The 13657-nt window shown below is 40.0% G+C and overlaps 1 protein-coding gene across 1 annotated transcript; it reads right to left on the bottom strand.

The window, feature by feature from the left end:
- Positions 1–3125: 3125 nt before the first annotated feature.
- Positions 3126–4505, bottom strand: LOC139130444 (histone H2A-like). The gene is made up of 2 exons (XM_070696239.1): positions 4294–4505; positions 3126–3740 (listed from the first exon to the last, which is right to left on the bottom strand). The coding sequence occupies exons 1-2, from the start codon at positions 4406–4408 to the stop codon at positions 3448–3450; spliced, it is 408 nt and encodes a 135-aa protein (XP_070552340.1). The 5' UTR covers positions 4409–4505; the 3' UTR covers positions 3126–3447.
- Positions 4506–13657: the final 9152 nt, after the last annotated feature.

The raw sequence follows: 13657 nt of genomic DNA, 5'->3' as shown, positions 1-13657 counted from the left end.
CGCATGGCAATATCCAAAATGGCAGACTCGGTGAACAGTCATACTTACATATCAACTGGAGTTGAACACGATTCATGATTGCTTGAATTTCGGATTTAAGCACCGAGTTTCAATTCAGAGACAGCATAAACAAAGTAGCGAAAAAATGTCGAAAATTAACAGTCAATGGCGAATGCGTATTTGATTTGAGTATTCAATTAGCAAAGAGGCATACAGTGCCCGTATGTTTACTAAAAGTTCTCATCTTGAATTGACATCCACTTCTGTGGCTGGCATAAGGAAAACGCCCAAATTTATGCTGAAAATGTACGATAATCGTGTTAAAATATTGGGGCAGTGTTGATTATAATCTTCGAATTTACGGCCGACAACGCTACCCGGCGTCTACCGATTCCATCCGAGGTGACAAATCCTCGTTATCGGCAAAATTTATGGATATTGATGTCATCAATAATTCCTGGTCGAATTTGAAGAGTTTCTGTCGCCATGACAGCTCTGATCCATTACCGGCCTAGAATTTAATCTCGGTGGTCCAAACGTTGCATTCTCTTTAAAGAGATATATGGTTGTGGATTGATGTCAATTTTACGGAGCTATTCGTGCGCAATAGCTGAGGTCAACTGTGTAGTGCCCTCTTTTTGGACAAAAATGACGCGCTCCTGTTTAATGGCAGATCTTTCATGTTTACGACGTGAATTTAGAGTTCGTGAAATACAGTCTCTGATTTTCCCTCGCTCGTACATTAAGTAACGCTTGAATAAAGCTCTCAGCTTGTTTCATTTTGTCGAGCAAACATCATGAACGGGCTCGACGCACAGTGAACCCATTACATGGCACCCATATGGTGTAATGGTAATTCACGACAGGGGCGCTATACCGCCTGTCAACTAACGGCGATTGCAAGCAGTAAAATGCACCAATACGATAAAAAAACACACTTTACAGGTGTAGCTCTGGACAAAATGAGGTTCGCTCAAATAAACACACCAGAAAGATCACATGCGAAGAGCATTTTGCAATGCTAGAGTTGCTAGTTTTGCGAAGAGCAATGCCATTATCGACTCAAAAACTATAACACATCAATGTATGCAAACCACTTTCATGTAGATAATAGCTACGCGATAGATTAGAAGCAATAGTATGCATGCGACAAATTACGTAACATTTGGGCATATGATATCATGGGAAGCATGATTTTGAATTTCAATTCCATAAATTGGGGCATTTACTTGTGTAATTAGCCAAGGGTAATTAGTCTAATTGGACTCTAATTTTGCATGGTTCTGCCAAAGCGATATTCTTGAATAAGAATGTGAAAAGTACGAAGTTCGTTGGAACAGTGAGAAAACGTTTGAAATTTCCCTGTGTAAGGTACCAGAAACGTCAAAGTATATTAAACACCAATAAAATGTAATTGAAAACTACAATAGTTTATGAAGACACGGCCCATGGATGGTAATATTTGATATTCCTACGGTATTTAAGAGCACACGGAAGCTTAATTACTGACGTTGTGTTCCAACAATATTAAGTAAATACTTCAGTATTTAAAAATACCCTGTACAGGGATTTTGTCAAGCTTTGAACGAGGCAGCATGCACACAAATGGCGAATTGTAGGTCATCCGTCACACACAAGTCGTATTCACAGTTGGATACGGGGATTCTGTTATTTTACTCATCTATGATGTTAACAACAAAGCTGTTGATATTTCTGTAAAGTCTTTTGTCGTTATACGTATTCTCTCAACTCCATTAGACTTAATTGACACTTTCTTTTCTAAAACAACGTAACATACGACAACCTGATGATGAATGAGAAAAACAACAACCGACGAGGGGGCTTGATTAATATATTGTATTACACGAGTCATTTCATTTCAAATTCATAGTCTCTTTCAAGTGCCTCCACGGGGTGGCGATTCCGGGTGTTTGTCTTACTAATGATATTCATCGTGATGTCCCAAGGCGGCGTCCCAAGCTTTTATCAATTGGAGAGTTGAGACTCCGATGTGAAATTCCCTCAAGAACATTACACGGAAAGCGAAAGACTGTTTCGGCCTTATCATACGGAATGCTGGCAACTTTGTCTGCGCTGAAATGGCCCGCAGCTGCAGCTCGTCTTCAGATATAGCACACGTGCCTGTGGGATTTACACACCTAATATAGACAAATTTACGTCTTTGTCAAACAAGCAAATATAAAGAAATGGATCGGCCACACAAAATTTGAAGACCTGCGGGCGGCGCTATATTTTTCAAGGAAAACTGATATAATTTGGGGCTGCCTGCAGCTGTCGAGCATTGTCGCTGTGGTTTGCTCGCTTCTTCGCGTATTTGAAGTCCCGTCACTGGGGATATTGCACTGTAATCTATCTTAGTAATTATGACGAGAATAAATGAATTTTGTATCTGCCATTTTGATGAGAAGGGGATGCTTGGGCTGCATTGACAGAAGTAGTTGTCATTCGCTCCCTCTAACGTTCGTGGATGTCGCCTTTGCGATCGATGTTATACGAATCTTGCATATTCAAAAAGATTCGGTTGCTGAAAGTTGTTAAAAGGTCCTTTAAGTCTGTCAACTTTCCGCTATCCAAATAAAGGATAAAAACCACGCATATTCCAGCTTGCCTATTTCTTTCGATTAAAGGTTTGCTGTCCTTAGAGGGTCTATGCATTCCCCGACCATTTTGAGTCTAAAATAGTAAATCGGCCTCCCTAAGTAGAGGGCGCTGTACAAGTATCGAAGCAGCCCCACACATCAATTGATAGAAAGTAGTCGTTATTTCGGTTTTCGCCTTTGGGTCGGGGGTTGGGGTCACTCAAGAAATCAAACGCTAGGAAAGAGGAAACTAAAATATACGCATTGATTTGGCCTAAAAACAACATTATTTACAAAGAACACGCTCACAGTGATTGGGTCAAACGCTGGTGGTGAAGCCAATATTGCGATTAATTCACAATATACCATCAGTCAGCGAGAATAACCTAGAGGTTGATATCAATTTACAGATTTAAAGTCTCCGTTAGGGGCCCGCTGGCATATAGACAATATCGTGAGATATTATGAGATCCAGCGGTTTCGAATTAAAAATTCATAAGTACATAATATATTGCAATGTATATATGAAATTATACTCAAAATTTTATTACGATGTCAACACGAAACGCAAGTACAAAAATATATCAGAAATTCTCAAGATGGTATACCAAGTACAAAAATATATCAAAAGTTCGCAAGCTGACATAAATATATAATATCAATGTTCAAAATTTACTTTCTAGGCGAACAAGCAATGTTTTTGGACCACATGCTAACTGTGGAGTCAATATTTAGAAGTCTTTCAAATCTAAAGTAAGTAACGCTGAATGAATTTAGAATCACATATTTCTTTGTTAAGAAGCCAGAGGGAGGGTCTTTTCAAAAGTATCAATAATCTTCAAAGCGTTCATAGCTCTTGGCTTTGCCCATCAAGTTTCCTGGTCTTGCCAGATTTCTTGGGTAGGAGCTGCGTGTGTATGTTTGGCAGCACACCGCCTTGCGAAATCGTCACACCCTGTAGAAGGTTATTCAGCTCTTCATCGTTGCGCACGGCTAGCTGGATGTGGCGAGGCATGATGCGAAACTTCTTGTTGTCGCGGGCGGCGTTTCCCGCCAATTCCAGAATCTCGGCCGTCAGGTATTCGAGGACAGCCGCGAGGTAGATGGGGGCGCCAGAGCCGACCCGCTCGGCATAGTGTCCTGTTGAAGAGTTAAAAATTCGATGACATGAAAGTGAGAAAGTTTGAACTGTGACACCATAGAAAAGCATGTTAAACCATCAAAGATGAAGAAAAAGAGTTTTCGTGTAGACACAACATCATCAGAGGCAGCTACTTTGTCTGACGTTGAAGTTGGAAGCGTTACTTAGTTACCAGCTACGAGTAAATTAAATCAGCAGTTGCATGCGACGCTATGTTCAAAATTTTCAAGATTGCAGAGAAAGTAGAGGAGCAAATTTGTATTCTCAGCTTGCCATTTGATGTGACCACACAATCTGGGACCAAGGGATTACATGCAGAGCACGGGTCAATATTGCATGCCGTTTACACATGGCACGAAAAATGTGCATATTGTGCGATTGTTTGTTGTCGCAGTGCATGCAGCGCGGAGACAAACCCAGAAACCAATATCTCAATCACAGTTTTCCTCATCGTCAACAAAACTGCCTACGCAATAGCATTTGGTCAGCTGTACCTTGCATTGCGAAGTACACAGACGTTGGACGACGCATGGCAATTTGAACTGGTCTTACCTTTTCGAAGGTATCTGTGGACACGACCTACGGGAAACTGGAGACCGGAGCGCTCGCTCCTTGATTTCGACTTCCCCGCTCCAGGTTTTCTACCAGTTTTACCACGTCCGGACATTCTTGAAAGTACTGAGCTGAGAATAAAAAGGTAAGATGAATATCCGAAGAAGTACTCGTAACAAAGATAGCACTTCACAACGCATTTTTTTATGTGCGTACGCAATTTATACCTGGTTGTCAGCTGTCCTCGAACAGCTCAGTGACGTCACTGCTGTCAACCAATCAGAACACGAGTTGGCTATTATTTTGCTGTTTGACAACCAATCGAGTGATCGCATTCCAATAATCGTTTCAACTCGCCAACTCAGTGAAAGCTATTGAAGCATGCAAGGTGCATTCCCTCAGAATGTACACTACAATGAATCGACGACATCGACAAAATGCCAGATTGTAGCTTCTGGTTCTTCGATTATGTCAGTGCGTCAACTTCAAAACATCAGAAATAGATCAAGTTTCCGGTTCGTTTTCTACAGTTTTAGGAGGTCTTCTTCCAGAGATATTTACGTCACTGACTGCAAGGCTGGCTTTGATAGCTCAGGGACTGGACACAAATTACAGGGGGGGTGGGCCGGTGTTTTTTGGGGGTGGGTCGCCATTTTTCGCGCAAGCATTTTTGAAGGGTCATAAAATTTTGTGCAAGCCTATGGGGGAGGGTCACCTTTTTTTATGCATCAAAGCTGAAATTGCATGTGCACGTATTAAAGAATATGGAATACTGAAAAAAGAAAAAATGCCTCCTGGCACTTTCATTTTCTGTCATTTCCATTTTCGGCGCGCCCTTCGGGCGCAAGTTTAAGAGTATAATAAACAATGTATTGATGATCCAAGCAGCCACATTGATTTAAGTTGTCATGATTTCTACTCCTCTATAGTACATATAAACTGTCCCCTATAATGACGCTTTCAATAACAATTTGGGAGATCACTTATTTGATATCATTCTCCCATTGACAATACATTGGGTATAGGTCGGTGTCAAATGTTCATGAAGCTGTATGTACATTTTTCATTTTTTGAGGACATTGACAGAATACAAACTATTCAGAATACTGCAAAATGTCATCAATAACAACTGGAAGCTTCAGGTCGAACAACTTTTGAATAACAATTTACGATAAGATAACCTATGGTTATTTGTAGTTTCCTCATAGCCTACGTACAAAAGTGAATCAACATTCATTGAAATTCCAAAATCAAATTTCTTGCACAACCATGGACTTGAAACCACTCTAGTCTAATCATGAACATTAAAGCCCCAGTATTTGTAACTTTTAACCTTTTTTTATGTCGAAATTACATATTATTCTCTTACATCCATCGTGAAATGTGTTCAGTAAAGAAATAAGCCAAATTTGTGCTCCTGTAGTGACATACAAACGCTAAATATTGCCCGATCGAGTTGGATTGCCGCGCGGGTTTGTTGACAATTTGTAGGCTGTGCACGTGATCGAGAACGCCGATACTGATGACATCATCGAGCCTGCAACATTCCTGGGGCCTTGCCATGCCACGCCACACGGCCCGGGTAATCGTCCATGGTCGCCGGCTGAATGACCTGCGAAGGGTTTTATTCTGTTCTTCTCCGCTCAAATACGTAGTGCTACTGTGTTTCAGAGGATACAGAACTTTGGCAGAGGAGGCTATCATTATATTCTGGTACCGTGTGCGTTATATACGGATTATTCAAACTGCAGTCGGCAGTGCACCGATGCGCACCCTGCAGTTGGTCAATTAGAACTCCGGGTACCGATGTAAAATCAAGACGACACTATATACACTTGGCTTTCTTCTTAGGCAAATAGCTATCAAAATTGAGTAACTTGAAGTAATAAATTTCAGCTGATTGTTGCTTTAGCGGCAAGGTGATTGTGAAATCGAAGCAACATAGTTTGGCAATGTATGGTACGCTGTCGAATGCAGTGAACGCGATGGCCTTTGGCAGCAAGTAAGGGAACGTCAGTATTTACGACCTGGGGGTCATTCAAAAATTGAAAGTTTATAAGGGGGTGCTCAAAATGTTTTTATTGTCTTACTATTGTTATGTAGGTCATTTCCCCCACACTCATCATGACCTGAGTTCAATTAGTCTAGAACATTCCCAAGGTCACTGCCCTTGATGACCTCACAACCTTGAATTCAATTAGTCATGTTTGGAATGTTCTGGAAAGTTGATTAGTTGTGTAAGGGAGATAATTTTAGAACAGTAATTAGCATGTCAATAAAAGTTCTAGATTGTTCTTACATGCCTTTATAAAAGGGACGTGCACAGCTTCCAGTCAGACTTTTGGGATCGTGTCTCTTGTGTGTTACTAAACTCCAGCAGTAGTCATTCTCAAGACTTTTCAAGACCTTCACTGTCAACGCTGGATTTATACTGTGGACTTTGTGCAGCTTCAAGCCTGTAAGCCAAAGGACTGTTCATTCATCCGACTGACTGTTACAACTCTGAGACTGGAGCTTTGCCGTCCCAGCTGAGATAAGTAGTCTGTACACTTTTAAAGCTTGTACTCTGTCCCTAACTTAGCAATTAGTTTTGTTTTCGTAATAAATTTTGTTTAAACGTTAACTGCTGAGTTCACCCTTTTGTTCGTTTTCTCTGCACGTAACAAATTGGGGGCTTGTCCGGGATACGAATATTTTGAGCCGTTTGACAACATTTTGCCAGCCTTTTCAAAACTACTGTATACTGTGAACTCAGCGAAATTAATCATGGCGGAATTTAAACCAGACGAATTTATGGATGACCTTGATCAGGACACATTTAATTCCCTCAGAAAAGACAACCTCATAACACTGGCCAATTTCCTTAAAGTAGAAGTCAAAAGATCTATGCGCAAGAGGGAAATACAGTACCGTATTGCCAAACATCTAGTTGATTTAGGCCAATTTGAGGAATCCACCCTGAAAGATTATGAGCCCGAGTCTACCTCTGAACTCAGAAAATTAGAATTAGAAATGCAGACAAATTTGGAGATCAAGAAACTAGAATTACAAATGAGAGAGAAAGAATTACAAATGGAAGAAAGACAGAGAGAAAAGGAGAGAGAATTGGAAGAACATCGACTACAGTTAGAAATGAGACGTTTAGAGCTTAGAAAGTCAGGAAATTCTTCCCTTCAGACAGTTTTGACATCACTAAGCATTTCAGGTTAGTTCCCCCTTTCCAAGAAAAGGATGTTGATAAATATTTCCTCCATTTTGAGAAAATTGCTCAGAGTCTGAATTGGCCTAAGGAGTCCTGGTCTATGCTTTTGCAGAGTGCTTTGGTGGGTAAAGCCAGAGAAATTTACATTCAGTTGTCAGTAGAGCAGGCTTCAGATTATGATTCTGTGAAGGAATTAATTCTCAAGGGCTATGAGTTGGTGCCTGAAGCTTACCGTCAGAAATTTAGGGATTGTGAGAAGGTGAAGGATCAAACTTATGTTGAATTTGCTCGAACAAAAGAACAACTGTTTGATCGTTGGTGTTCTTCTGAAAAGGTCAGTCAGAATTATGACAAATTACGACAGCTCGTTTTGATTGAGGAATTTAAAAGGTGCATCCGGAGTGACATCAAGACATTTATCAATGAACAAAAGGCAGATACATTGGAGGTCGCTGCACGTTTGGCCGATGATTATTCATTGACCCACAAATCTTCATTTCTCAGCAAACCATCCCAGTCCTTTTCCTACAGAAACAATGCAGGTAAATTTAACTCCTCCTTTTCATCCAAGAATTTCTCAAAGGAAAGTAGGAAATCAAATGACAACAGTTCACAAAATTTAAGTAACACTCACACATCATCAGATCCCAAGTCTCAATCTCCTTCTGACAAACAGTTCGGTACACTTTCTTGTAATTATTGTAAGAAAGCCGGCCATTTAATGTCAGATTGTTTCAAATTGAAAAGAAAACGTGAAGGTCAAAGTGGTCAAAGTGGATCTAAGCCCACCGGCTTTATTTCTTCATCAACTCAATTAGAGTCTAATAATGTGTGTAACACATTTTCTGAGGTTAAACCCCTCTTATCCCCAATTAATGAGGTCAAGGTCAATTCTTCTCAAGATAGCATTATGGGTATTTTCGAACCATTTATTCATAATGGTTTTATATCACTTTCTAGTGATTTTTCTTCCGCTACCCCTGTCAAAATTTTAAGAGATACCGGGGCTTCCCAGTCTCTTTTGTTGGCAGATACCCTGCCGTTTTCTGAAAAGTCATTTTCAGGTTCTAAAGTTCTTATTAAGGGGGTAGATTGTAATGACTACATTCCTGTTCCTCTCCATAATGTCTATTTGTCTTCGGACTTTGTTTCTGGACCTGTGGCTTTAGGTATTAGGCCTTTTTTGCCTTTTGAAGGGATTCACCTTCTTCTTGGAAACGACCTTGCTGGGGACAAGGTCATTACTAATCCACTTGTGACTGATAATCCTAGTTTAGATCAGGATCCAGAGCCAATTGAACAAGAGATACCCGATTTATTTCCTTCATGTGCCATTACTCGAGCCATGTCAAAGAAAACTTCTGAGAATCAAAATACTCTCAAAATAATGTCACAGACGTTGACTTAAATGACACCTTTCTCAGTCAGGTGTTTGACACGGATCATTCCGTTATCCCTCGTGGATTTGAAACTTCCAGTAAAACTTCTGCTGACCAAAGTCAGACATTTTCTAGATCAAATCTCATTGCAGAACAACACAAAGACCCAGATATTTTGTCTTTGTTTGACAGGGTAGATGATGAAGGTAAAACTTCAGATAGCTCTGTTTCCTACTATACAAAATCTGGTATTCTCATGCGTAAATGGAGACCTCCAGATGTTTTGGTTGATGACGATTGGGCTATAAAACATCAATTGTGGTTCCAAAGCCCTATCGTGCGAAATATTGCGCCTGGCCCATGAAACCCCTGGGCTGGTCACTTAGGAGTCAGGAAAACTTATCATAAAATTCTCAGTCACTTTTATTGGCCTAATCTCAGGCAGGATGTAGCACATTTCTGTAAAACTTGTCACACATGTCAAATGGTAGGAAAGCCAAATCAGACCATTCCAAAGGCCCCTTTACAGCCAATTCCTGCATTTCAAGAACCATTTAGTAGGATTCTAATAGACTGTGTTGGGCCCCTACCAAAAACAAGATCAGGAAATGAGTACATGCTGACAATTATGTGTACATCAACTCGGTTCCCAGAAGCCATACCACTGAGAAATATAAAGACAAAGACTATAGTGAAAGCTTTAGTCAAATTTTTCACTTTATTTGGCCTCCCTAAATGTGCCAGTCCGATCAAGGCTCCAACTTTATGTCTGGTATTTTTCAACAAGTAATGGATCAGCTAGGCATTAAACAGTATAGGTCCTCCGCCTATCATCCAGAAAGTCAGGGTGCTCTTGAGCGATTTCATCAAACTTTGAAAAACATGATTACGACCTACTGTTTTGACACAGAGAAGCAGTGGGATGAAGGAATTCATTTTCTGCTCTTTGCTGTTAGAGAGTCAATTCAGGAGTCTCTTGGTTGTAGCCCATTTGAGCTTGTATTTGGACATACAGTCCGTGGCCCACTTAAGCTCGTTAAAGAGAAATTCCTATCAGACGATGATGATTGTCTGAATATTTTGCAATATGTGTCAGATTTTCGTACAAAACTCTCTAAAGCATGTGAATTAGCCAGAGAAAATATTGAGTCATCTCAGCAGTCAATGAAAACCAAATATGATAAAAACACCTCAAAACGGAAGTTTGAACCAGGTCAAAAGGTTCTTGTTCTACTTCCGGTTCCTGGAAAACCACTCCATGCTCGTTACTTTGGGCCATATCTAATTGATAAGAAATTGAGTGATTTAAATTACATCATAATAACACCTGACAGGCGTAAACAAAAACAGCTATGTCACATAATATGCTTAAGCCATATTCGGATAGGGATAATCCTACTATAACTCAGCCTGTCAGTGCAGTCAGTTCTAGCCATTATGAAGATAGTGATACTGAAACTGACTTGAGTGAAAATACTCTAAACTCAAAGCTGGGCTCGGTCAAGCTTCAGAACTCAGAAATCCTGGAGAAGCTGGAGTCTACAAAGTTGGCACACCTCCAGCCAGAACAACAACAACAGCTGAAAGAACCAATCCATGAACATTTGTTCCAAGATATTTCAACGAGGACAAACATCATCTATCACACCGAAGATGTCTGCGACAGTAATCCAGTGGCAACATCCAGACGGACTGAATCCTGCGAAAGCGGAATATCTCCAGGAGGAAGCCAAGTATTTGCCGAACAATGACTTTATCGAACTCAATAAAAATAACCGGACTTTGCCATGCATACTTTATGCCAAATTCAGTGCCATTTCGAGTTTTCCAATACCAAATTGCAAGAGGATAGTCATGGGACAGATCATCTTGTTTGCTATTTTTAACAAATTTTGCAAATTTAGCAAATCTCAGAGAAACTACTCTACAATCGAAAAGAGTGTTTATCTTTGATATTAGCTTTACAGCATTTTGAAGTTTATGTTACTTCTTCAAATCAGCCAATAGTGGTTTATATTGATCACAACCCTCTTGTTTTTCTGCAGAAATTTAAAGGCAAAAATCAGAGATTGCTAAGATGGAGTTTAATGTTACAGGAGTTTAATCTTGACATTAGACATATCAAAGGCAGAGACAATTTAATTGCAGACTGTCTCTCTCGTATTTAGAAATTATTGTTGTTCACTTTCAAGAAATTTTATTGTTGTTCACTTTCAAGAAATTTTACTTTAGAGTAAAACAAAATTTGAGTACTTAAATCCTTTTCAAGATTACATTTGTAAAAGAAAGATTTTTCTTTGAAAAATTTTCTTTTTTTGAAGAGGGGGTGTGTTATGTAGGTCATTTCCCCCACACTCATCATGACCTGAGTTCAATTAGTCTAGAACATTCCCAAGGTCACTGCCCTTGATGACCTCACAACCTTGAATTCAATTAGTCATGTTTGGAATGTTCTGGAAAGTTGATTAGTTGTGTAAGGGAGATAATTTTAGAACAGTAATTAGCATGTCAATAAAAGTTCTAGATTGTTCTTACATGCCTTTATAAAAGGGACGTGCACAGCTTCCAGTCAGACTTTTGGGATCGTGTCTCTTGTGTGTTACTAAACTCCAGCAGTAGTCATTCTCAAGACTTTTCAAGACCTTCACTGTCAACGCTGGATTTATACTGTGGACTTTGTGCAGCTTCAAGCCTGTAAGCCAAGGACTGTTCATTCATCCGACTGACTGTTACAACTCTGAGACTGGAGCTTTGCCGTCCCAGCTGAGATAAGTAGTCTGTACACTTTTAAAGCTTGTACTCTGTCCCTAACTTAGCAATTAGTTTTGTTTTCGTAATAAATTTTGTTTAAACGTTAACTGCTGAGTTCACCCTTTTGTTCGTTTTCTCTGCACGTAACACTATGTCCTCAATGACATAATGATTAGTTGATTATATATATTTTACTCTGATACATATTAAATAAAAAGAAAATAAATACTCTAACAGTACAAATAAATATCAACTAGATGAAGCAAGGCAAAAAACTACAAGTAGGTGCTACTACTAGCAATACTTATTATGAAAGAGAAGATAGTGACGATGAGAATGATATCGTTGTTCATGTACGCAATGGCACCAGCGACATTAAAGATGAGGATCAACAGTGGTGATGATGATGTCACACAGTAGTTTTCTGCAGTCGTTACCAGGGTTGGAAGGAGAGGCTGGGTCATGGAGAAATGTTCTCGACAGATATCACTATAAGTGCACAGGATCTAGGACAAAACTGAACTGTTGTGAATTCATCCTTTACATTATCATAGAAATATATATTTTATTTTACTTGAGTTCAACAACCATTTGGACATTTAACCATACCATAATGACATGCTACCCATCCAAATTTAACAATACTATATGGTCGGAGACTGCTTATTAGGTGAGCTTTTATATCTACATATTATTAAATGGGCTCAGGTAAGCCAAACTTTCTGTTAGAGAGGGGGTTACTCAAAGTCATCATGGTTGGCTGGGGTGCGACTCAAAATTTCGGAGTTTCTAATGTAATTCCTCCGACCCCCAGATCGTAAATAATGACGGCTCCCTAAACAGCTGTGAACGCCTGAGTCAGAACGATCGGGACCAGTATACGCACTGCTGTATCTCAGCGAAAATTTAGAAAAAACAATGGAGCTACTGCTAAGAAATTTACAGACTCGTGGCTCTTGATGCATCAGTTACTGAACTTTATACTGGTAAAAAGGCATTCTGAATACAGCGGTAAATTTCCTCCAAAACGACAAAGGATAAACACGCGGGCATTCTGCAATGGACGCTGTCAATTTACCTTGCTGCAGGCCCCACACCAATCTCGGCCCGGCCCCGCTGCACTTGTACAGTCTACTACCTCCATGTAGTACAGCCTTTACAGGTCTAGTATCATGCCAAACACACAAAAAACAACGTCGCAGTGTAAATTCCGCAGGTCAGAACCGTTGATCATAAATTTTCAGAACCAGTGCTGTTTAAAAGTTTTGTATTGATCACTTCATTTAGGTTTATGTGAATGACTTTCTCATCGAGCTGCGTCCATAATTGTCCCGGGCATTGTCCATGTAAATTTAGGGCCTGCCTTAGCTCCCTCCGATCGTCTGTAGACTACAGCCTGAGCATATTGTATACAAAAATATAAACAACAGAATCAAACCAAGAGGTTAGTTTGCTGTCGGGCCGGGTGCGCAGGGGACGACTTTGCAGTGAGGCCGGGATCTCTCTTGTGTTCGAACTTCCATCGCATCGCAGCTAGCCGATACTTGTTGTACTACTGTAGTCCTTGTGAGGATTAGATACCCGTTACGTTCGATATTATTTTGAAATACTTTTAAATTTAATAAGTAAGACTTTTGTACTGCATTCAAGATATAATTTTCCTTTCTGAGCGTTTTCAATTACGGCAACGATATGCGAAGTTGATAGGCTGTGTTGCCTACAGCGTAGCCTGGCCGTACACAAAACTTCGTTTGAGTAGACGGAGCAGAATCAGTCCCGTCATTTATTTTCAACGAAATTTTCATTATACTCCATAATGGAAGAAACGACTAGTTCAATGATTACAATGGTGAAGTGTTGAATTTTTATTCATATATGTTTTTCTCTCTCAATTCATTCAGCAAACTTGATCTCCGTACCATCGGTCACAACGTGCAGTGCCTTGCATGAAGCTTACAATCGACTGCCTCCGTCGTTAGTTTAGCTGTTCAAGACGTTTGTTTGCACGGCTCATTATAGTCGGAACAATCTG

The sequence above is a fragment of the Ptychodera flava genome, chromosome 1 (genome assembly GCF_041260155.1).
Source record: "Ptychodera flava strain L36383 chromosome 1, AS_Pfla_20210202, whole genome shotgun sequence".
NCBI lineage: Eukaryota > Metazoa > Hemichordata > Enteropneusta > Ptychoderidae > Ptychodera > Ptychodera flava.
The sequence above is the reverse complement of the archived record's forward strand: the minus strand, read 5'-3'. Positions and strand labels throughout refer to the sequence as shown.